General features: G+C 41.9%; 1 protein-coding gene across 3 annotated transcripts in view; it reads right to left on the minus strand.

The window, feature by feature from the left end:
- Positions 1–427: 427 nt before the first annotated feature.
- Ap1s3 (adaptor related protein complex 1 subunit sigma 3) overlaps positions 428–23,663 on the minus strand; it is a 59,828-nt gene continuing 36,592 nt past the window's right edge. Inside the window, exons 2-6 of one of the 3 annotated variants that reach the window (XR_005974164.1) lie at positions 15,910–16,088; positions 14,525–14,633; positions 5,543–5,680; positions 4,262–4,456; positions 454–605 (exon numbers count right to left, since the gene is read on the minus strand). Coding sequence is in view for 2 of the 3 variants with exons in the window: in XM_041650146.1 (XP_041506080.1) it covers positions 3,175–3,231; positions 5,543–5,680; positions 14,525–14,633; positions 15,910–16,088 (483 nt within the window). In the remaining variant the exon portion in view is untranslated. Of the gene's footprint in view, positions 606–3,157; positions 3,232–4,261; positions 4,457–5,542; positions 5,681–14,524; positions 14,634–15,909; positions 16,089–23,663 lie in introns of those variants that run through there. The other 2 variants (XM_041650147.1, XM_041650146.1) reach the window with 2 other exon arrangements.

A 23,663-nucleotide genomic window follows, 5' to 3' on the forward strand; every position in this document is an offset into this window, starting at 1 on the left:
CACCTTCTAAAACATCAAAATCATTTATAAAGTTCTATCCCAAATTCTGAAGAAAATAGCTTGAATTCAAAACATTAAAGTCATATAAATTATATCTGACCTGAAATTATAGTGGTATTGAACATTTAAAAATGTTTGTATCATGTATGAAATCTGAACTAGTAACATAAATTTGAATTCATGTACCTTTTAAAAACATTTAGAAAAGGCATTTGTTATACAAAATATACTTTACATTCAGAATTGTGAGTTATCACAAAGTAGTTGTCAGTCTACAGGTAGACCGATCAAATGGCAACAAAAATTATTGTATTGCAACTAATATTTGAAATTACGTTTAAAAAAATGCCACAAACACGGCAAACAACTATTCAGTCTGCAGCAATTAGAAACAACTAGAGCCACAACGAGTACTGATACACAGACACGTAGCAACATTATGCTAACAACAATCCCTTTAAGTTATTTTTGGCATGGAGCCAGAAGCTGTGTGGAGACTGGATGCAAAGAGTTGCTCATTGGTTGATTCCCAACACGAAGCACTCAGAATCTTCAAGTAGATGGCACAGTTAAAACGTGGGCTTGTTCATGTATTCTTCCATTGTCTGAAAGAGAACAGTGACTTAGAGCCATCTTCCCTTTAAACCATATGCATTAACAGACTATGATTTGTTTTTCATTCTGTTGGTTTTTTCTTTTACAATGTGGAAAAAATTCAAAAGCATATATAGACATAACTCTTTGCATTCTACTTTAAGTGGCTACAAGTTTGAAGATCATTTATCTACATGTACACATGACTGTACATACATCACTTTCAACTGAGAAAAGGGTAAGCTTGATCAGGAAGTGGATGTTTGGGAAGAGAAATGCTGAAACAACTACGGAGACACCACTGTTCATTTAAAGCTCCTGTCTAAATGACCGTGAGGGCCACACGTGGGCACATGTGTTTGAGAAACCCCAAGTACATGTAACACATGCATTGTTGTCTACGCTGTGCAGAACCTCTTCTTTATACCTACAGCCCAGTCAGAAGGGATAAGTATCCTGTGACTCTGAAAGCTTTCCACCATGCCTTTGGAAGAGCATGTCTCCAAAATACCCGGATCCTCTTTTAGTTAGCAAGTTTGCTGCTAAGCCCCAAAGTTTTAATTTCCTGTCTTCATCTTTTCTTTTAAGTGTTTGATAAGACAGGTAGAATTCCACACTGGTATTGCAAACTCCCTCCTACCGAACAGATACACATTTATGAAAAACAATGACCCAGGTTACATCAGTAAGAGAGCTCATGGGGGGGTGGGGTAGCAAGTTATCCTTAGGCAAAACTTTAAGCCACTGTGAGTCACTCCCAATTTGCTTAGCAACTGACATTTAATTATGCACCCCAACATGTGTGTGATCACTCAACACCTCAGGAATGATTGGCAGCTGGGGCCAAAGAGATCAAGGATGTGACCAACAAGATTGTCCAGAGCCGCTCAACCTGGAGGTTGCATAGTAGATACCCAGCAAATCAGGTATTCACATTATAATTCACAGCAGTAGAAAAATTGCAGTTATGAAGTAGCCACAGAATAATTTTATGGCTGGGGGGGTCATCACAACATGAGGAACTGTACTGAAGGGTTGCAGCATCAGGAAGGTTGAGCACCACTGATCTAGAGGATACCCATATCAGAAATCAGGGTTTCTACTTGTGTTCCCTGCCTCTTTAGAATCTCAGTGTACCACTGCTGAAATGATTTATGATTAGTCACCCACACTTTCTCTAAAGCTTGTCAGCCTCCTAACTGAGCACTGGTCCAAAGAGGCTCATAACCAAGGGCATCTGGCCTGAATCTCCTCTTAAATATTCCATCATTACCTTTGAACTTGACTTGGGTATTAACAATGAACCCTAACCTATGTGAATTTTGTAGAGTTTATCCCCATTTAAAAAGATCCAAAGCAAATTAAGTCTAAAATTTAGAGTAAGAGATGACAGCACATTATCAATATTAAAAAGATGATAAAATAAAATCAAGAATAACATATTCCCTTTGTCTGATACTCTTGTATTGCTACGGCTATATTGTCTTTGCAGTTAAAATGTCTTACTGTTGCAAATTTGAATGGACAGTATGGACACCCTGCCCAACACTTTCTGCAGCCTTGAAGAAGCATGAGATGGTCAAGGACATAAAGTGAATACCTCACTGCCGCAAGGTTTACTGGGCTCTGGTTATCCACCCTATATTAGCATGAGGTAATTCCTGCTATCACTCCAAGGACATAAAGAAATGTTGTAAGAATTTGTTGCTTTCTTGTACTTGCACTTAAAAGGGTTGGAACTGACTTAAAACAGTCGCAGTCTCAAATCTTTGTCTTCCCTTGCCTTCACTAGAGTCAAGCTAGGGTCATATCTTTGGACCCAACTGGAGACTTTCATACCTTGATAAGATGCATTCTGTACCTAATATGCATCCCCTTTCTACTGCACTGTGGTTTTGGTTTATGCTCTGAATATTGAAAAGTGTCAGGGTGTACCAAGCAGTTGTTCATACATCCTCATGAATGAGATGGCCTACGGCTTGACTCCATTTGACCATCCCGTCCTAACAGGCTATGGTCTGTGAAGATCATTCTCTTCATCTAGTACAACCTCTACTCTACAATCTCTGTGCTTCTAACTTTATGACATCACCCACATTGCTGTTACTCCCTCCCAGATCAGTCATTCCCAGACAATTAGACTTTCAGAATTATCAACATCTAACCTGGATATGCTCAGATTAAGATGAGTACTTGGAGCTTTAAGACTATGGGTATTATTAAATATGTGAAATTAACTTTTGTTTCTCTCCCCTAGCCCAAGAAACTTTCATTAGGTGTAATTGAGGGGAAAGTCCTAAGAGCTATTTCATGGTTTTCAGTTGTTCTAAAAGAAGACAACATCATAAAGGCCTTTCTTGGGCCCTAGTAACTACAAATGCGTACTTAGAGCTGAACTCTAAGTGTGGGAAGCCACAGAAGAGGATTCGTTCCACCTTGACTAAAGGTCAGAGCTCCTTCAAGGTTATATGACGGGAGATTTGACCTAAGGTGTGGCTATTGACAGGATGTTTTGACCTAGAGTGTGGTTACTTGATGTTTTGGATACTAAGAATGTAATTACTTTGTTAGTTCCTTGTATCATGGTAAAGAAGTCTCTTGCCTTCCCCTTCCTCTTTGGACTGGGGCATAGAAAGCCTATGAGAAAAAATATGAGGCAAAACTCAGTATTTACTAGATGCCCTCCCAACTCTATCAGTTGTCTCTTGTCTATTTTTCTTAATCCTCACACTTCCCTCCAAACAGGGACGAAGAAGCCAGGCAGGACCCAGTAATTGTCACCCAGGCATGGGATATGACAAATGGTGTCCAACGTGGGGATCGTGGCAGGTCAGGAAGTAAAGGGGCATTCTTCCCCTTTACGCAATTTGAACATTTTCTCCTACATATTCTGTACTTTATGAAGCAGACCAGACATGCAAAGTTGACTCTTCCACAAGCTCTCCCAAAATGTTTACAGATGTCACTGGAAGGGGTACTGGAGCCCACAAGGACACTAACAACACTGTGGCATTTGACTGGCTCTGTTCATTCAACAAGGGCCATTTAAGAGCAGCCACAATCTTGCCTGGTCGCTGAGGTACAGGGCTTAAGACGGGGCATCTAACTCTACCAGTTCACACTGTCTTCTCAGCCATCAGGGACACGGTCAACCAATTAGTGCTTTTCTGTGAAAGGGCTCACTTCTTGAAATGCCTGCTTCCAAGATTCAAGTGGAACTAGGAACAAAGATCCACTGAAAGTTCTTAAAGCCTATTTCCTGCAGCCGGGGGGACTTCGAAATAACTCAGGTGTGTCTTGGCCTCAATTCAGGAAACTTTAGCTACCAAAGTACCAAAGACCCTGTGAAAGGTCTGTCTCTCCAATAAGAAGCTTCTATCTTAAAGACAAAGAGTAGAGTCTTAGGAATAACCCTCACTTCCTACTCCCTGCTTCTCCACCCCAGCATATTTTAATAAATGTTCTTTTACAAGTTATTTACAAGTACTGATTGTTTCAGTGCCTCATAAAATCCCTTTTGTGACATTTGGAAGGAGTCAAGTAAGACTCAATGAGGTTTAATGCATTTCTTCAAGGGGATAATACCTCTAGCAATGAATGCATTGACCTAACAGGCACCCAGAGCTGCTTGTGGGACCCACCCTTGCCTTTCTTCATGTCCACTCACCTGAGGATGGAGTCCCTCCATGGGCAGGAGTAAGTAATCAGCTCAAAGTATTGCCAAGACAGTTGCTGGGAAATCATGCCTAATGTCTTATTAACTTAATCAGTCTCTTATTTCCAAATAGCAGGAAGAATGGCCTTAGTACCAATTTTAAAAGGGTACTTTATAATTCTTGAAATCCTCTTGACTCTTGACCTGCTGTTATGAAAACAGGAAGATGGAAAGACCCACTGAGGCCAGGTGTGGTACATGCCTGTCATCCCAGCACTTGGGAGGTAGAGGCAGAAGAATAGTGAATTTAAAGCCAGCCTGGGTTACACTGTAAGACTCTGTCCAAAAAAACAAACACACACACACACACAGCGGAGAGTGGGGGCAACAGGGGAAAAAGAGAGGGAAGGAAGGAAGACCCACTGGTATTCTGGGAGGCCGGGACAGAATCTAAGCACCTAGAAATATGCTTGGTTTAGGACTGCTCAGAACTGCCTCATTCTAGAAGACAAAAGTCAGAGAAACACAGTGTTCTTTTCCAGTGACCTGGAAGGGGTTAATGTAAGTTATATTACCCTACTAGGTCAGATTCAAATCTGGGATGCTTCTAAAAAGAAAAGTCCCTGGATATTATATGAGGCAAAATGTCAGGGGCAGTGCCAAGCACAGGTTTCAGGGCCCATTTATACCTCAGCAATCCAGCCATAAGTGCTCCTGATTCATTTACACAAACAAGAGCACACAGACACTGACCTAGGGTCTTCCCAAGAGGCAGGGAATTTCAATTAAAATGGCAAATGCCATCTTCGATAACATAGCTCTAATATTCCTGGCAAATGAAATAACTCTGTACTGCTGTGTCTCCTTCCCAGGGCAGAGCAGATATTTTAATGAAAGCCTTTTTATACATCTCATAAAATTACGTTTGCAAAGAATAGCTCCAAGCATTTGATACCCCTAAGAGGGTAAGATATTTTCAGACCCTGAAGCTCAGCAAGACAGGACAAGCAAAGACTCAGGACTAAACCGCAAGGGTCCAAAGCTCTATTTCATATTTATTAACTACAAAATGAGCAGAACATTTCACCTCCCGAGTCTCTGTTCACTCACAAGAAAAGAGACTGAGACCTGGTTAGAATTACTGAAAGAATTGAGCAAACTAATACGTGAGAATTGTTTAAAGTAGAAGCTATGCCCAGCACAACATGCAGGTGTAGTAATCAGAGTGGTAGCTATATTATAATTAGTGCTGGAATCAACATCATCTTTCCCAGGAATAAAAACTGTACTGACCTCCTGTAACATATCAGAGTCTTCAATGGCCTTGACTGCCGTTTTCTTGGATGTTTCCTGAATTTCTCCACCTATTATAAATTCATCAAGGATAAAATACGCCTTTTCAAAATTAAAGATAATATCCAGCTCACAGACCTGGTAAGGAGAAAAAAAAATAAACGTTTTGATAAATTTGGAATCAGGAAAGCGTCTGCCACTGGCTCCAACTCTCCCAGCATTGCCATTCAAGTGGTAGGCAAACATAAAACACCACATGGCATTTTAAGGATAGAAAGACGGGAGAAGAGAATCCCAGACCTTTAGAAAACGTAAAACCAAATCCTATTAAAGCAGAGCATGTCTTTAGAAAATGAGATTTGTACTGGTGTGAAAGGGAAATGGCCCCCATAGGCTCAAGTATTTGAACACTTAGTCACCAGCTGGTGTTGCCTGGGGAGGTTATGGATCCTTTGTGGGGGGGCAGTCTTGGGGGCAGGCTTCAAGGATTGATACCTCATCCCTCTTCCCGTCCATATCCACTCTCTTTATCTCTGCTTCCTGTGTGAGATTGAGATGCGACCCCCCACCTGCTAGCACACCTCCCTGTCATTATGGACCCTTCCTCTGGATCTGTGAGCCAAATAAACTCCCCTTGATGTGCTCCTTTTGGTCACAGTATTTCATCACAGTCATCGGAAAGTAACTAATAGAATGTTTTGAGACTCGGTGGGGGAGTCAGGCTTCCTAGGCTCCTGTGTCCACAGTCACATGCAGAAGCTGGGTGCCTGCTGCTTTCTAAGTAGAAGGACAGAGCCTCAGTTCTCAGGCACTCAGGTTTAAAGATCTTGACTGTTAGGCCAGTGAACTGCAAATTTCCAAATTCCCCTGTTAAACCTTCTGAAAACTCTTTTTACAGGCCAGGCCCCTGCACCTTCCGGGTCAGTAGGTCTGGATCGGGTCCAAACACCTGTGCGGCCAGCATTTTCCCACGATACTGAAGACCTCTAGTTAGTGGAACAGCACATTAACCAGGGTCAAAGATCGAGAGGGACTGGCAGGTGTCACTGTGGAAGTGAAGCAAACGGCGAAGCTATCCCCATAATCTAAACACTTCAACCAGGGAATCCTGTTTCTGTCGGCTTCTTCACTGCTTACCCCACAGCGCACTGCAAACTGACTCCTTCTGCATTCAGACCTTATCTGCCCAAACAAAATTGCTTCCTTTAAGCCATCTAGCTAAAAGCTCCTCAATTCTCCCTCAAACGCCCCTCCGTAGCAACTGATACGCCTACCAATTTGTTTCTTGGACATTTTTCTCCCTTGATGTTGGCAAAGCCATCCAATGGCTGTGGGTCTCCTCTGACTCAGAAGATGGTTCTCGGACTTTCTGGATGATTCCGTGTTACTCCTCCCCACTAACTTGTATTTGGTTGGTAAGTACTTATTGATCTGGAACAAAGTTCAAGGATCAAAGTACTTGCTTCCAAGTCCTGGACCTTGAGTTTGATCACCAAGACCCACACGGTGGAAGGAGAGCACCTATTCCCACAAGCTGGACTCCCGACTCTACACACATGCACTAGCAAACATGTAATCCTCCACCAAAATAAATGAATATATATAAGTTCAGAAAATACTATTTATGGAGTGTTTGGGGCATATCAGTTTGCAGAACGGCAGCGTGTCCACCACATGTGGCATTTCTTCTTAAATGACGGCATTCTTCAGCACAGCGTCTTCGCGTTGCAATAGACATTGTCTTCTAGACAAACTCACTGGCTCTCAGTGACAGCTCCCTTCTCATTCATCTCCATCTACTGGGTCTGTCCTCTTGATGTGGTCACCAATCCTATTGGTTCTTACATTCAAATAGAACACTTCTCATTCTTGCACTTCATAGCTGCTCTGGCCTGCAAATGGTGCAGCAAACAAGACCAATCCCCATTTGCTCAGTATTTTCACCCACTGGCTACACATGTCTGTCTACTTGGGCATTCTTAGTTCCACATCACCATGTCTGAAATTGATCTAAAAAATATTCTTTTCTTTAAATGATTTATTTATTTTTATTTTGTGTGCGTTGGTGTTTTGCCTGCATGCGTATCTGTGTGAGGGTAACAGATCTTGGAGTTAGAGACAGTTGTTAGCTGCCATGTAGATGATGGAAATTGAACCTGGGTCCTCTGAAGAGCATGACCTCAAACATATTCTTTCTTCCTTTAGTCTCTATTTTGCTTAGTAGTTTCTTTCTTATTATTTTCTCTAACTCATGTAAGAGCTCACTTATCCCCCCAACACACACACGCACACACACACACACAGATGCACACATGCACACACACACACAAACATTCTTCTTGTACTGGCAAGTTTCAGGTTAACTAGACACAAGTTAGAGTCATCAGAGAAAGGAAATTCCTCCATATGATTAGGCTATAGGCAAGCCTATATGGCATTTCCTTAATTAGTGATTGATGGGCTGATGATTCTGGGTCCTACAAGAAAGCAGGCTGAGCAAACTACAAGGAACAATAAGCACCCCTCCAGAACTTCTGCATCAGCTCCTGCCTCCAGGTGCCTGCCTTGCTTGAGTTCCTGTCCTGGCTTCCACTGATGATAAACTGTGATGTGGAAGTATAAGTTGAATAAACCCTTTTCTCATCGAGCTTCTTTGGTTGTGATGTGTCATCACAGCAACAGTAACCCTAATTAAGACATCTTTTCTTCCCTTGGTCCTGATGTGTTTCCTTGGTTACCAGTCCTATTGATTCTACCATATAAATAGAGTACGAGTCTCCCATACCTCCACTTTGCAGCTGCTCTGGCCTGTAACCCCTCCTATTGGGTTTACAGCAATGATCTTTTAGGTAATCTCTTTGCCCATTCAAGACCACAGTCAGTCTCACACTTTGCTAACATGCTGTTCTCATTCCTCTTTTTGTGAGGTCTAGGTTTTAAGATAGACGTGATCTTTACCACCTGCCGCAGTCACTCAAGCTACCAGCTCACTGTGTTCTTTCACGCCCTTACCCTGGCACATGCCAGTACGAACTGAACTGCTCTTCCAAATCCAGGCACATGCCAGTAAGAACTGAACTGCTCTTCCAAATCCTCCCCCCTTTTTTATTCTCTTACTGACAAAAGCATACAGAATTCTCAGTGCAGAAATAATTCTTGAAAATTCCCACCTAAGATAAGCACAATGTAAAAACAAATGAAAAGGCCAGGTATGGAGGCACACACCTTTAATCCCAGCACTTAGGAGACAGGCAAGTGGATCTCTGTGAATTTGAGGCCAGCCTGGTCTACAGAGTGAGTTCTAAGACAGTCAGAGCTCCACAAACCAAATCAACCAAACAACAACAAAATAATGAACAATGCATAGACAAAGCAAGAAGAGGAAGCATTAGAGACGTCTAGGAATAAGTATAATGTCAAGGAGTCAGAGAAAGCCAAACTAAATCCATACTCACCAGGAAATTAAATGAAAATATCCATTGTTGGTGATGGCATGAATAAGTACATACCCTCACTGTCAATGAGTTTATAAAGCTTGTACCATTTTTGGTTGGCTGGTCAAATTTTAAATGCAAAAATGCTCACACTCACATCTGGTAAGATGGATCAGTTGGTAAAAGCACTTGTGAGAGAAGCCTGATTTTAGCAGGCCCTGGACCTCAATAGCCCCCAGGCCTTAGCACAACTGACCCCGTGATGAAAGCGTCATTCAGGCCATAAAACTCAGCACAAAGACCTAAGCCATCACACTACACAGTTCTAGGAAAGTCTCTAGATGTACTAACCTTGGTTTTTAGCTTCTGTAATTCCACTTCTGGCTAACTGTGCTTGCTAACTGAAGCATGTCAACCCTAGGCATGGTTCTTGTGCTCACCCTGAGAAAGGCTTGGTGCTGCCAGCTAACAAAGACTTTCTATTGGCAGTCTTCTCTGGGACACCCTACAATACTGACAACCTGGGTTTGATGCACAGAGAACATATAAAGATAAAAGGAATGCCACAAAGTTGTCTTCTGACTTCCACATGTGCAATGCAGCTTGCATGCAATGGTACACACACACACACACACACACACACACACACACACACGAGTGCCCACATACACATCATGCATATAATGCCAAATAACAAATAAGTATTTTTTTAGTTTCTGGACTCAACAGTTCAATAAGGGGCTTAGCCTCATGATACTAAAATCAATGTCCAATAAGACATATAAGCAACAATCATTATGTTTATTATATATCATTTATAAAAATAATTGGGAACAACACAAAGTCCAATCAAGGGAACTGTTTAAACAATGTATGTACAGCCAGGCAGTGGTGGCGCACATCTTTAATCCCAGCACTCAGGAGGCAAAGGCAGGAGGATCTTTGAGTTCGAGGATAACCTGGTCTACAAGAGCTAGTTCTAGGACAGGCTCCAAAGCTATAGAGAAACCCTGTCTTGAAATACAAAACAAAACAAAACAATGTATATACATCTCTACAATGGCATAGGAATTCTATGTACAATTTGGAAAGAATAGGGTACTTTTATATGGAAAATGTGGAGAAAAAATCTCTAACAAGCTTGTAAGGAGAAGAATAAAGTTATATAAGAATATCATACTGCAATCCATTTGCTTAAGTTTAAAAGATTGTATGTACAGAAGAGTATGAAAATGCATTTTTCTAATTTTGAACAATAAAACTAAACAGAAAGAAATTACAGTAAATTAGAGATCCACACACAAGAATGAAAGACCGGAAGAATCAGTTATCAGAGGTCAGGAGAGATAGAAGCCAGGAGCGACAGCAGCGACAGCAGAGAGACCTCAGCATTCAAAGCTGGTACAGACTAGAAATCCAAGACAGACAGGAGCCTCATTAGGACAGAGCATCAACAGAAGCCTGTCCAGCAGACCCAACAAACATTCTACGAATTCACTAGGAGTGTCTCAGGGCCTACTCTGAGCAGTCACAAATCCCCAGATCTGTGGCTCCTTTAACAGGCCTGGGGCAATCAATTTACTGCACCTAGTTTCAGGGACTAAAGCAAGGAGGTGTGCAGAATCGGACACACACAATCATGGATACTGTTGGGAGTGAGCAAGTACTTCATATAACTCCCAAGTGCTACTCAACAGCCCAGCTCCATCGAAACCGAAGAAGGGGTGGCAACCTGCAGAACCGGGGTGAAAGTCAAGCTCTATTGGCTCTTTCTTGGATACTTATAAATTCCACCTAAGGTCCACCCCAGCATAGAACTACGCCTTTGACACTCAGCAACCACCGCGTTGTATGTGGCATCTTCCTTCACAGTCCATGCTAATAAACATGAAACATTCCTTTGATTTCCCCCCATGTATGTAGATTCTGACACACAACTTACAAACGGCAGAAAAATGACTTTCACTTTATCTTTCACTTCCTGATATTTGTGTGTTACTATAGTGTGGCTTACAGCTCTTCTCTCACAGCCAGTACGTACTATGCTGAGAACATTTCTGCCCTTTCAACAATAAATCCCTTAGGGCAGAGTCTAAGAAGCAGCTGTCCTTGAACTCTAAAGTAAATACAGAAGTTTCAAATTACACAAAGGAAATGTTTCAGGTAATAAGAACCACAAAGCTACAGGAAAATAATACGTAAATAGCGACCAATCGTTTATATGTCTTTGCTACTTATTGTATTTGAATTTAACAAAGCAAGTATTTTTATCTCCCTTTCCAGTGTCGTATCCTCATCAGTGAAATGGAGATAGGTGGTAGGTCCGAAATCTTGGGTCTGGTTACTGTGTGAGCAGACACTAGTATCAAGACACTGCATGCTCTTCCTCTTAAAACAGAAAAACTCCCTAGGTCAAATTCAAAAGCTGCCTGCGTCAGCAGCAGCCACACACTCGGAAAACATCAACCCACGTTCAACGTGCTGCAGTGCAGAATGGAAATATGGCAGGCGTCTAAATTCCTTATCTACTGGGAGACCCCAAAGCATTTCTTCTTAGCATCTATAAATTGGGGTTAATGCTACTTACTGAAGATTGAAAGATTGACTACACAATCCTTGGTAATCTCCTCAGAATTGAAAAGTACTGTGAGACACATCACTCAAATTAGTAACCAGAGATCTTGAGTTTTATCTGCCTTCAAAATACTATATCTTCAAGATGTAAGTTTCCCCTTGCATAATCTAAGGGCAGGATTCAAAGAGATCTTTGGTATTAGCAGGAGAGGAAGACAAATCCAAAGAGAAATGAAATATTGCTGAGATAATGAAAACGACGATCAGTTCTAGAAGCCCTTGGTCATCACTGTTAATTAATAAGAATTGAACACCTACTGGGCACGGAGCCCTGGAGTGCTCTTAGTTTAATGAAAGAGTCATTGAATGCTTTAGTGAATTAAAATTTTGATTCATGACAAAGATAGAGTGAGCTTCTAAAGGTGTACCAGAATTGGATGGAGAACCAGTGCTAGACAGGCAGTTATTCTGACCCTCTTTACGCTTTCCTTGGGTAGAGGTCATCCAGATTCTCTTAAGTGATGCGCTTTGACATATCTGATTGACTTTCAGTAAGCACAGAGAGATCAAAATTCAGCTTCAAGTTGCATGACCAAAGTTGGCTTAATCCACAGAAACAGAACAGGTCAAACTAGAGTTCAGAAATAAAGAAGAGAAAGCAGGTTATATGAAAGTTCAGACTTCAAGAAACTCCTCAAGAGCAAAAGACCTCATGCAAAGTTCATTTCAAAGGAAGGCACCAAAAATATCAGAATTCATTAGAATAAAGGAAAGCAGAAAGCTAAATATTTCTGTGTTTTAAAACATGCTGTTTTATACGTACTACTTAGGAAAAAGAAATAAATTTAGCAAGGCAGGAGCAGAAAGAGAACTTGGTGTCACTGTCTTATTATTCCTAAATACTGGAAATAACCGAAATCTCCCAAGCAACGTGTACCTCTCACAACGTCATTTACAGAGGAAAGAAGAAGGAAAATAGGGGAGAAAATTCAATTAGGAACGCATCCAATACTTGTGATTGTGAAGACTGTTGAAAAAGAAAGGAAAAAAGAAAACAAAGAAAGGAAAGGGGGTTAGGGAACATGCAAGAACCACCTGTGATGAAAATGTCACCCCCTAGCCCGGCAGTGGTGGCACACGCCTTTAATCCCAGCACTCGGGAGGCAGAGGCAGGCGGATCTCTGTGAGTTCGAGGCCAGCCTGGTCTACAAGAGCTAGTTCCAGGACAGGCTCCAAAGCTACAGAGGAAACTTGTCTCGAAAAACAAAACATAACAAAAACAAATCAAACAATATAAAAAACAACTCTTCTGGAAGCAGATTCTCCCAACATCACTTGATAAACGTCCACTGACTAAGGGAAGGAGCAGAGAATATGGCTGGAGAAACCTTTTCCAGATTCTTTCCCACAACAGTGTATTTTATCGGTGTCTCTACAGCATTTGCGAAAACCTGACACAGAGGTAATTACAGTGGCAGGGGTGGGAGAGGCCAGAGGTCTTGACCTCCAGGAAGGGCCGGGTTTGCTTTCAGGTACCTTTTGCCCCAGGTAGAATGCTGTGCCCTGAGCTATTGCATAACCTGGAATGCTGACAGAGACAGGTGCACAGAGGAATAAACACAGCAAGGGCAGAGGAGTGATCAGTTGTCACTGTTTGAAAGTTTAAATTAGAGTCTGGGAAGTGTGGAGTTTTTCCTGATAGAGAAGGGAAAGTGATGGGCAGTAATGCCCCACCTAGGTCTGTACTTTTTAAAAAAGATGCTCATCAACAGGACAAGCAGAAAAGCATAAAAGAGTTTAAGGGTAGAAATGGACAAATAAGAAGCTAGATGTAAGATCCCAAGTCATTTCACTACAATAGTGAGAGGGAGAAGAGTTTTAGGTTTAAACTGAAGGGTCAGGTAGGCTCTAGCAGCAAGCAAAGAAAAGCAAAAGAACCCTGTCTTTTTGTACTGCAGGGTTCTGAGAAAACAAAGTCCAACCACCAGAAAGAGCAGGTTTGCCAGAGACAGGCATAGTACTTGGTCATGAGAAGATTGGTGAAGACCATCACCAGGAGAGCAAAGAAGAGGAAGCAAGAAAGAAATCACCTAGCAGTAGAGTCTGGGAGAAAGAATCCATAGACACACTAGGCAGGTGGGAAGAGGGGCACAGCATCTAGATGATCAGAAGAGGAAAGCGAGCTTAGGGGAAAAAGAAAACCAAGGAAGGGCCTCCACCCAGCAGAAAGGCCAAGACCCAGCAGAAAGCAATGGCATGGTATAAAGCGTGCGGGGTGAAGGGTGGAGATACTAAAAGGATGAATATGAATTCAGTGCTGCGGAGGGCAAAGCAGGCAAAGACTTGAGACATCAGTGGTGCAGAGCAGTATGCAGGGCTCAATGGTTACTGTGCAACTTCCTTGGAGTGGTAAGATGTGGGGCCCTGCTGCAAGCTGGTGCAGACTGAACCATCTGAAGATGGGAGCAGCCGTGAGAGATCGCTGCATCTGTTGTGTAAATAAATGCAATGGGATTGTGGAATAGCAATGTGAAGTGAAAAGATTGGGGACTTTTGTTTGTTTGGGCTGATGTTGGTTGTCGTTGTTGTTTTTCCTTGTGTACTAATGATATTGTAACTTTAAAAAATGCCAAAGAAGGAACAAAATGTCAAAACAGAAAAGAAATGGCAAAGCCAATGAGGAATAAGGGACAGAAATCACTCACAATTAAATTCAAGTTTCCTGAAACAAAGTCTTCGATGTATTTGTAATCTGAAGGTAAAAAAAAAAAATATACCCTCATCTTTTGAGTGATTCACTTACTAAGAAATGCAGGTAGGGAGGAATCCTGTAATTCTGAACCAAGGTGGGCCAGCACCATCCTTGGTACAATGCAATGGATAGTTTAGACTTAAAGAGAGAAAAGGAATACAAGAGATGAGCAGAAGCAAGAACCAAGATGGATAGACTCTAAAGGGCCGGAAGGACACTTACATTTCCAAAGTACTTGTCCAGCAACTCCACATAACGATGTACAATCTCTAGTGTCAAGAGCTCATTGTCCTGATTTTCTATTGCACAGCAAAAATATAAACTAGCATACCTTGAAAAGAAAAAAATAAGAAAAGGCAAAATTGAATGAGACAATAAACAAGCTTAAGTGGGTTTTCCCAATGGGTGTGCAGTCTCCTGCTCTCTCTCGAGATTCCCTCCACACAAGGATAAAATTCATTGCTCATGGCACGCAGTGCACTCCTCAAATATAAACCAGAATACATAAAGATGCCGCAGCGGTTAATTACTTCATTAGTCACATGAGAGGCTCTCAACAGAATTTCACCTTGAAGAGCTACAATCAGAGGGATGGTATCCTTTCGTTCGCGATAATTGGGGTGCTTGCTCGCGCCCTTTTCCAATTTGTATCACCCCCTTTAATATACAAGCCTTCAGCAGCGCTCTCAGGGGCACACACTACCATATCTGGCTTCACATGGTGATTCGTTCTATGCCAAATCTCCGAACCGATAGAAGCTGCTTTGCTAAAGCCCTTCCTAGCAGTGGGCTCTACTAACTATCAGACCCTACATGCCACGGAAAGAGAGCATTTCCAGTGTGAATTTTCCGTTTTGGAAACCATAGTTTAATAGAGGACATGAAGTCAGGCTGGCTCTGTTCAGGCCCTATCTTAGGCATCCATTACCTGAGTCTTCATTGAAAAGCTTCCTTTACCTCTCAAGCCTCAGATTTCTCGTCTATAAATGAGGATGCTTTGATAGTATGGTCTTGCCACTTCAAACAGATGTATCAAAAGAAATAAAGGCTTTAAAGGAAGAAAGTTCTAGGCTTGAGTACTGGCTCCACTGATTACCATTCAACTACTGTGACCAGGAAGTAATTGCTTAAACTGTGTGTCCTCAGTTTACCCATCTGCAAATATGGACAGCTTTAATATTGGAAATGGTTCTCATTCTTCCAGCACATTCACTTATGTTTTCCCATAGCATTTGGAACTGAATATATGTTGATTGCTTAATAAATAATTTTGCTTCTTGAAAACATGAACATAGTCTGTCTCATTCTTTTGCTGCTGTATCTACGGTCATTGAAATGATGCCGGGAATGTAATTCACGCAACAGTATTGGGCATGCGCGTGCAAATTCAGCGTACAGTTTAAGTATTTAGAATCAATCCTAGCATGTGGAAGCTGTTTTAATCAGATGGGGAATCTTTACAAGCCCTGTCATTGCTGCAAATATTTAGACTCTCCTCATCAGAGATTTCAGAAATTGCCGAGATGGGTATTGCAATCTAAAATGGTCAGAAGGGAAATGAGTCAAAGCCACAGTGAGATGTTTGGTTCTTGGGAAGTTACTCACACCTTTTATAAACAAGTTTCAGCTCCTTCCAGTCAATGAAACTGCTTGTCCTGTGCCCACGAGAAAGGACAGCCTGGATGATCTCCCGGGTGATCTTCTTCCTCTCCTTGTCAGGGAGCGTGGTGTACCATTTCTGAAGCCGAAGTTTCCCTTGTCGACTGAAGAGCAAGATGAAATGTATCTAGAACAACAGTGCACAGAGAAGGCCAGGGTTTAGTCATCCAGGTGACTCACTGCACAGATCAGGGTGTTCTGGGGCTGGGTGGAGCTAGGAATGTATACAGAAAGGTATTTACCCACCACAGAATGAGCCCATCTTAACATGCCCCCACCAGGGAGCCAAAGGTGGAACATCACACACACACACCTTACTTCTGTTCCAGAAGAACATGTTGAAAGGAATTTAATTCCTTTGAAAAATTGTAAAATTCATCAAGACACAAAACATATCAAAGGAAGTAGTGGTACTCTTTGAAGCAAATTCCTCCTCGAAAAGCAAAACAAACAAGCACCATGTTTTGACCAGCTGAAGGATTTTTAGAGTTATAGCCTCTGCTCCATATCACAACGATGAAAACACAGGAATGGAAAGAGGACAGAGGAAGGAGGAGGTAATTATATTTTACTTTTAAATTTTTGTAAATGTTAAAAGAACGAAATTAAATAAAGAGAAAGCAAGGGGAAAGAGCAATAAACAGCCAGAGGAGAGGAACTAAGTGTGACCGCTTAGCTCACCTATCTACCACCTATTATCACCTATCTATTACCTATCTCAGGCCTCCTCAGCATGGTAGATGGGTAACAGTTTCTAAGGGTGTTAGCCATGAAAGTTACCAGGAAGTGTTACCAGTTCTATCAGTAAGAAACTTGATTTTGTTTACAAATCAGTTTTGCTATGTGTATTCAAAATAAAGTTTCATATTTTAGCGACTTTTAAGAACTTTAAATGGTCAGGTGGTGGTGTATGCCTTCCTTTAATCCCAGTACTCGGGAGGCAGAGGCAGGCAGATCTCTGTGAGTTCGAGGCCAGCCTGGTCTACAAAAGCTAGTTCCAGTATAGACTCTAAAGCTACAGAGAAACCCTGTCTCAAAAAGCCAAAAAAAAAAAAAAAAGAACTTTAAATGAGGGACGACAACCTAAGTCCTGTACCTTAGAGGTAGGGTAGAGTTTATTTACAAAAACAGTCAGGAAGCCATCCACTCTTTATTTTACAGAAAGATTTTCCCAGCCCATCATATTAGAAGACTTAAAGGCTTATCTTTACTTATGTCTATGATTTATTTCGTTGTTGTTTTTATTAATTAAAAACTAAACAAATATGTAGAACTGGAGAGAGGACTCAGTGATTAGGTACACTTGTTGCTCTTGCAGAGGACCCTGGCTTGGTTTCCAAGCACTCCATGGTTGCTCACAACCACCTACAACTCCATTTCCAGGGATCCAAAGCCCTCTTCTGAAATCTAAGGGCACCAGACACTCACTCATGTGGTGTACATACATACTATATGAAGGCAAAACACACCTACATGTGAAATAAAATAAATATATCTAAAAATAAATCTATATAAATAAGATGCATTGTTTCAATAAATTGTTTTGTGAGTGGAACGATACATGCTGTAAACGAAGAATAACTATAGTCTAAAAAAGACAAAAACGAAAAACAAATAGTCTCTTCTTTTTGCCAAAGAGGTTTCTCTCTTAATGCCATGGCACAGACCCTAACAGCTTGGTAGGTGGTGATACGTGAGGTGAAGGGACACCAGGATCTTTCCTGGGAAGGTCCTCTAACTTACAGAATAGGGGCTTCTTTTTGTAATTAATTTTATTTGTTATTAGTGTATATGTGCATGGTTCTCTCTGTCTTGCTGTCTCTGCCTCTGTGTCTCTATCTTGTCTCAGTGTGTGTGCGTGCTTGTGTGTGTATGCATGCTTGTGTGTGTGTGTGCGTACTTGTGTGTGTGTTTGCATGCTTGTGTGTGTATGCATGCTTGTGTGTGTGTGCGTACTTGTGTGTGTGAGTATGCATGCTTGTGTGTGTGTGTGCGTGTGTGTGTGTGTGTATGTGTGTGTTTGGCTGCTGGTAGAGGACAGCTATGGAAGACAGACAACTGGAGTTGATTTTGTCCTTCTACCTCTAAGAGGGTTCCAGGGACAGAGTTTTGGTTGTGGCCTTTTATTTATTTATTTTGTTAAGTAGAGCTAATGTAGTTTTTTTTTTTTTTAAGAGTGACCACAAGCTCCTAGTCACACAGACAGCACAAGGCAAGAAAACAACTTAAAACTCCTGCTCAATAAGCTGCTTCAGGAAAGCGCTTCCTAAACCTGGAATGTTCTTGAGCACTGCAGTTAGATGGCACACTTCCCACTGTCCCTGGCGACCTGAGCTCCATCCCCAGGACTCACATGGTAGGAAAAAAGAAGAAAAGAATGCTGCATTGCCTTAAATTCTATTTGCTGTTAGACAGGTCTAAATGATTCAGGAACAGAACACAGTGACTGTTTCCCAGCAATCATACTGAGATGGGTACTTTGCCTCCTATCCTGGATGGTTTCATTGTCAACTTGACACAATCTCGTGCCACCTGGGAAGAGCAAATCTCATCTGAAGAGTAACCTCAACTTGACCGCCCTACAGCATGTCTGTGAGAAAGTGTCTTTCGTTGCTGTTGTTTTGTTTTCTGTTTATTTGTTTGTTTTCTTTTGCTTTAGTTTTTCAAGTCAGGGTTTCTCTATGGAACAGCCCTGGCTGTCCTAGAACTCATTCTGTAGTCTAGGCTGGCCTTGAACATATAGAGATCCTTTTGCCTCTGCTGTCAGAGCACTGAGATTAAAGATGTGCCACACCACTGCCTAGAGAGAATGTGTCTTGATTGATGGTTGATGGTGGAGGCCCTGCTCTTCTGTGGAAACGCCATTCCTAGACAGGCCTGGGGTGTATAAAAAAGCTAGCCCAGCCAGTGAACGAGCTGGTACACAGCATTCCATGCTTCCTAGCCCAGCCAGTGAACGAGCTGGTACACAGCATTCCATGCTTCCTAGCCCAGCCAGTGAATGAGCTGGTACACAGCATTCCATGCTTCCTGTCCTGTATTCCTGCTCTGACTTCCCTCAGTGATGCACTGTGAGATGGAAATGTAAACTGAAATAAACTCCTCCTCCAAGTCGGTGTTGGTCATTGTGTTTTCTCACAGAGACAGAAATCAAACTAGAATACCATCCTAATAATAATAGAAAACTGAATGGCTCTAAAATTTAAAAAAAAAAATCAAAATTGCACAGAACTCAGGATCTCAAGAACAAGGCTCAGTCTGTGATTACCACCAGATGAGTGGCCAGATTTCTGCTAGAGGGATTAAATCTACGAATTCAGAGGGTGTTTGCTTTCATTTCCCATTAGAAATACTGTTTTCTTCCTATCTAACCTAAATCTCTTCTGCCTCACCTGAAGTTTCTCTTGACTTTATCCCAGAGCACAAAAAGACACAGCCTCAGTAACCTTAAGTAATAAACTCTTCAGCTACTTAAGATGGTGCTGCAAGCTTCTCAACCATTTCCTTCCAGAAGAAACACTGACCCTGCTGTCCACTCCTTGTATATTTACAGGTCTCACTCTAGAGAGTCCCTTGGAACTCTCCATAGACTAAATGTTACTCTGTCAACCCAGACTAGTTCTGGGTTCTCTGTGAGACTGGTGGCTTCCTTTCCACCTTCTCCTTTCTGCAAAAAAGGACATCAGAATGAGATGTCCATGCTAATATGACATGAACATCGATAATCTAGAACAATGAAGAAAGAGCACTTGAAAAACCAGTCAAGGAATCTAAAGAGAAAGGATAAAAAGAACATGCACACACACACACACGTTCATGTGAAATATGATACAATGGAATCAGTTCAAGTTCACTCAATAGCTGTAGAAAGGAGCGGCGGGCCGCTTCCTGCCACCCAGCTTATACCCCGAAATAACAACACACAAACTGTATTCATATAAGCACTGCTTGGCCCATTAGCTCCAGCCTCCTACTGGCCAACTCTCACATCCTTATCAACCCACCTCCACTAATGTGTGTAGCACCACGAGGTGGTGACCCACCAGGAAGATTCTAGCGTATGTCCATCTTGGGCTGGAGCTTCATCGCGCCTGCCCTGGAGAGGAGAGGCATGGCATCTGCCTCACTTCCTCTTCCTCCCAGCATTCTGTTCTGTTTACTCCACCCACCTATGTTCTAACCTATCAGGCCAAGCAGTTTCTTTATTAATTAACCAATGAAAGCAACAGATTGATATATGACACTCCCACATCAAATAGCTAAAATAAGTCATTGTTAGAAGACTCAGTCCTGGCAAGTTTCGTGATTTCTGCTGGGGAACCAGTTACCTCCTCAGATTTAATTTCATAGGTTGGGCAAGCTAGCAGCATGGATTGTAATGATTTCACAAGCTGATTACCTCCTACAATTAATTTTATCTAATTTATTGGTGTAGTCATTCAGGGCACATTTGACAAGTTCATTTCAAGAAGTTAATCAAATACAGTCTTGTATTAGCATTATTTTGAGTAGCAAAAAAAAATGAAAGTGTTTCTTTTTTCATTATTAGAGTAAACTTGGATTTGATGCCCAAAACAAACTTGTGTCTTCAGAAAGCAATGCTTAATACCCCACCACCATCACCACAGATAATGCCACTAACAGGAAAGAAAAGGGAGAGATAGTAACACCAACTCTGTTAAAATCTATAGGGTGTCGAGCAGGGTTATGGTCTTATTATACATTTGACCCAAAAGCTAAGTCTGGGTTGCCCCCTGTGTCCACCCAGAACTGTCACCCTCTTCTCAGGACAGGCCACTTTATTGGTCCCATTTTGAGGGGTCTAGTTTGGGCACAGATGGTCTGTCAAATGCAGAGGTGAACTGTCAGATGGATCAAGCATTCCTTGTCTTCAGCATCCACTAGAGTAAGACTTGACCTCATTGGGCAAACCCAGAACTTGGATAGTTTGTTTTTTTCCTTGTTATAGACCACCATTCAGGGAGAAGGCACCACCAGGCCTCTGACAGAAACGCAAACCAGACTAGCGCCAATCCATCTGTTCTATTACTTTGGACTACTGTTGCCATCTTACTTCTAGTTTATTATGTACAGAAAAGGCTTCAAATAGCAGCACTGGTTCCCAACATTTGCAACATTACCAGCTCTTAACCTCAATATATGAAATGGACCCATAATCAGCTTACAAGATAAGAGACAACCAGAGACCTTCCCCTGCCCCCAGCACCTCTGCACCCTGAGCACCACATTCTTGGGACTATGCTATATTTCAGGATGTGAGCCACAAATATAAATGCTCAGAACATGTTCCTCTGATCTATCTTTACAGCAACTCTGCAAAGTCCCAGCCCAGGTCAGCCCATCCATTCCTATCTTTCTTCTATTTAGAGGTGCCAGACACCCCTGAGGAAAATCACAGAGAACTTCCCAGACTGTTACTGCCATGGCTGTCTGATAAGCCAACTCATGAACCCCTGGTGGCTGGAAACTTTCCACGTACTTCTTAACCTAAAGCACTCGCAACCACCTCCCCTTCTTCCCATCTCAGTTATTCCAACTCATCACCTTGGCCTCACAGTCCCTCTATCATTCTCACTCCCTAAAGCTGGAGAGATGAAGGCTAATCTGAGGATTCCCTCACCTCCCTCCACACCCTCACACTCACCCCTAACCCAGTGTGTTTCCCCCATCTTCCTTAGTCCTTGACGTTTAACCTTTTCTTATGTCCTAGGAAGCGTGTGTCATTGTTTCTACATTGCCCGTCTATGTCACATTTTCTGGAACTCTGTATGTGTGGTGATTTCTCTTTCCACCTATGAAAATCCCTGACCTTCAGTAAAAGCGACTCAGCAGTATCAAGAAGCCAGGAGTCTACTTTTAGAAGACCCCCCTTTAAATGGAAGTAAACAAAACTGCATATGATGTATGCCTGCAATCCCAACTCTAAAGAGGCAGATACAGGAGGATCAACAGCTGCAGGCTAACCTGGGCTACATAATGAGAATCTGCCTCAAAAAAGCAAAAAGCAAGCAAAAATGTAGATAAATGTTCAGAATCAGATATTCACTGTACTAACACACTCAACCCAGGAAAATCCCTTACTACCTAAAAATAGATAAGGTCTTGGGTGATATTTATTAACCAGTTTCAATAAAATAATAATTCTGATAAGTTGCAAAAACATGAAGTTGGATATGTAATATTATACCCCAAATGGATTATACTTGCAAGGAAATTATATGAAGGAAAGCACACTAACTATTAATAGCAGTTGTCTTGGAATAATGAGATTTTATTTCACAGAAAATGTTATTTTTTTTTCTTCATAATTCACTGAATTTTCTAAAATTCACATATATGATGCTATCATTATAAAACGTGTAATAAAATATCTTAGTGGGTTCAATAAAAACCAGTCAGCGTTCTATCCAAAGCCTAACATTGAGTGATGAGGTTCTCTCTGTCCCACAGCATGGTACCCCATGAGGGGCAGCCAGTAGCAGTACTGAGTGACTCACTGAGTAAGTCAGTGCATGGAGGACAGGAAAGGCAGACATGACTGTTGGGGTAGTAAAAATGCTTGCCGTGGTATTATTATGGCAGAAACATGTCATTCTGTATTTACACAAACAGATACAATGCTCAACACCAAAGTGGACTTTAATATACACTGTGGATGTAGGTGGCAATAAAGAATCAATACAGGTTCATAATTGTAACAGAGGTGCCATCTGGCATAGGATATTGATAATGAGAGAGGCTGTGTCTACAGGATGCCTTTTTATGGTATGCTCACCTGTGCTATGAACCTTAAAAGGCTGTAAAATATTAAATGTTTCAAAACAGAAAACTGTCTAACCAGGCTGTCTCTTAACCACATGGCTAAGCTGGGCATGCATAAGGATGAAGACACCAGCTCAGGCCGGGGAGGGCATCTACAAAATCCATCATTGTTGCCTTAGTTGCAGTAGAAAAACCTAATAATCTTCCTTTCCATTTCAGGGCAATGTTAGGGAATTCCAGGGATGAAATGAAGCTGGGGGAGTGAGGAGATGTGTGTGACGTTCACAAAAGCAGTGGTTTTGCAATAGCAGGTAACAGTACAGTAGGGTGTAAAACACACAAAACAAAATGGATGGGTTCCCATCACCATGTTTTAGTGAGACAGCCAAACAGAAGAGAAGCTCAGCACCGGACTGAAATCTCAAGGTCCAAATCAGGAGCAGAAGGAGAGAGAGCACGAGCGAGGAACTCAGGACCGCGAGGGGTGCACCCACACACTGAGACAATGAGGATGTTTTATCAGGAACTCACCAAGGCCAGCTGTCCTGGGTCTGAAAAAGCATGGGATAAAACCGGACTTGCTGAACATAGCGGACAATGTGGACTACTGAGAACTCAAGAACAATGGCAGTGGGTTTTTGATCCTACTGCACGTACTGGCTTTGGGGGAGCCTAGGCAGTTTGGATGCTCACCTTACTAGACCTGGATGGAGGTGGGTGGTCCTTGGACTTCCCACAGGTCAGGGAACCCTGATTGCTCTTCGGGCTGATGAGGGAGGGGGAGTTGATCGGGGGAGGGGGAGGGAAATGGGAGGCAGTGGAGGGGAGGAGGCAGAAATCTTTAATAAATAAATAAATTTAAAAAAAATAAAAAGTAAGTGAAGCAAAATAAAAAAAAAAAGAGTAGCTCAGAGCATCA

The sequence above is a fragment of the Microtus oregoni genome, unplaced genomic scaffold (genome assembly GCF_018167655.1).
Source record: "Microtus oregoni isolate MIOR12 unplaced genomic scaffold, Mior012 000004F_ref0000308, whole genome shotgun sequence".
NCBI lineage: Eukaryota > Metazoa > Chordata > Mammalia > Rodentia > Cricetidae > Microtus > Microtus oregoni.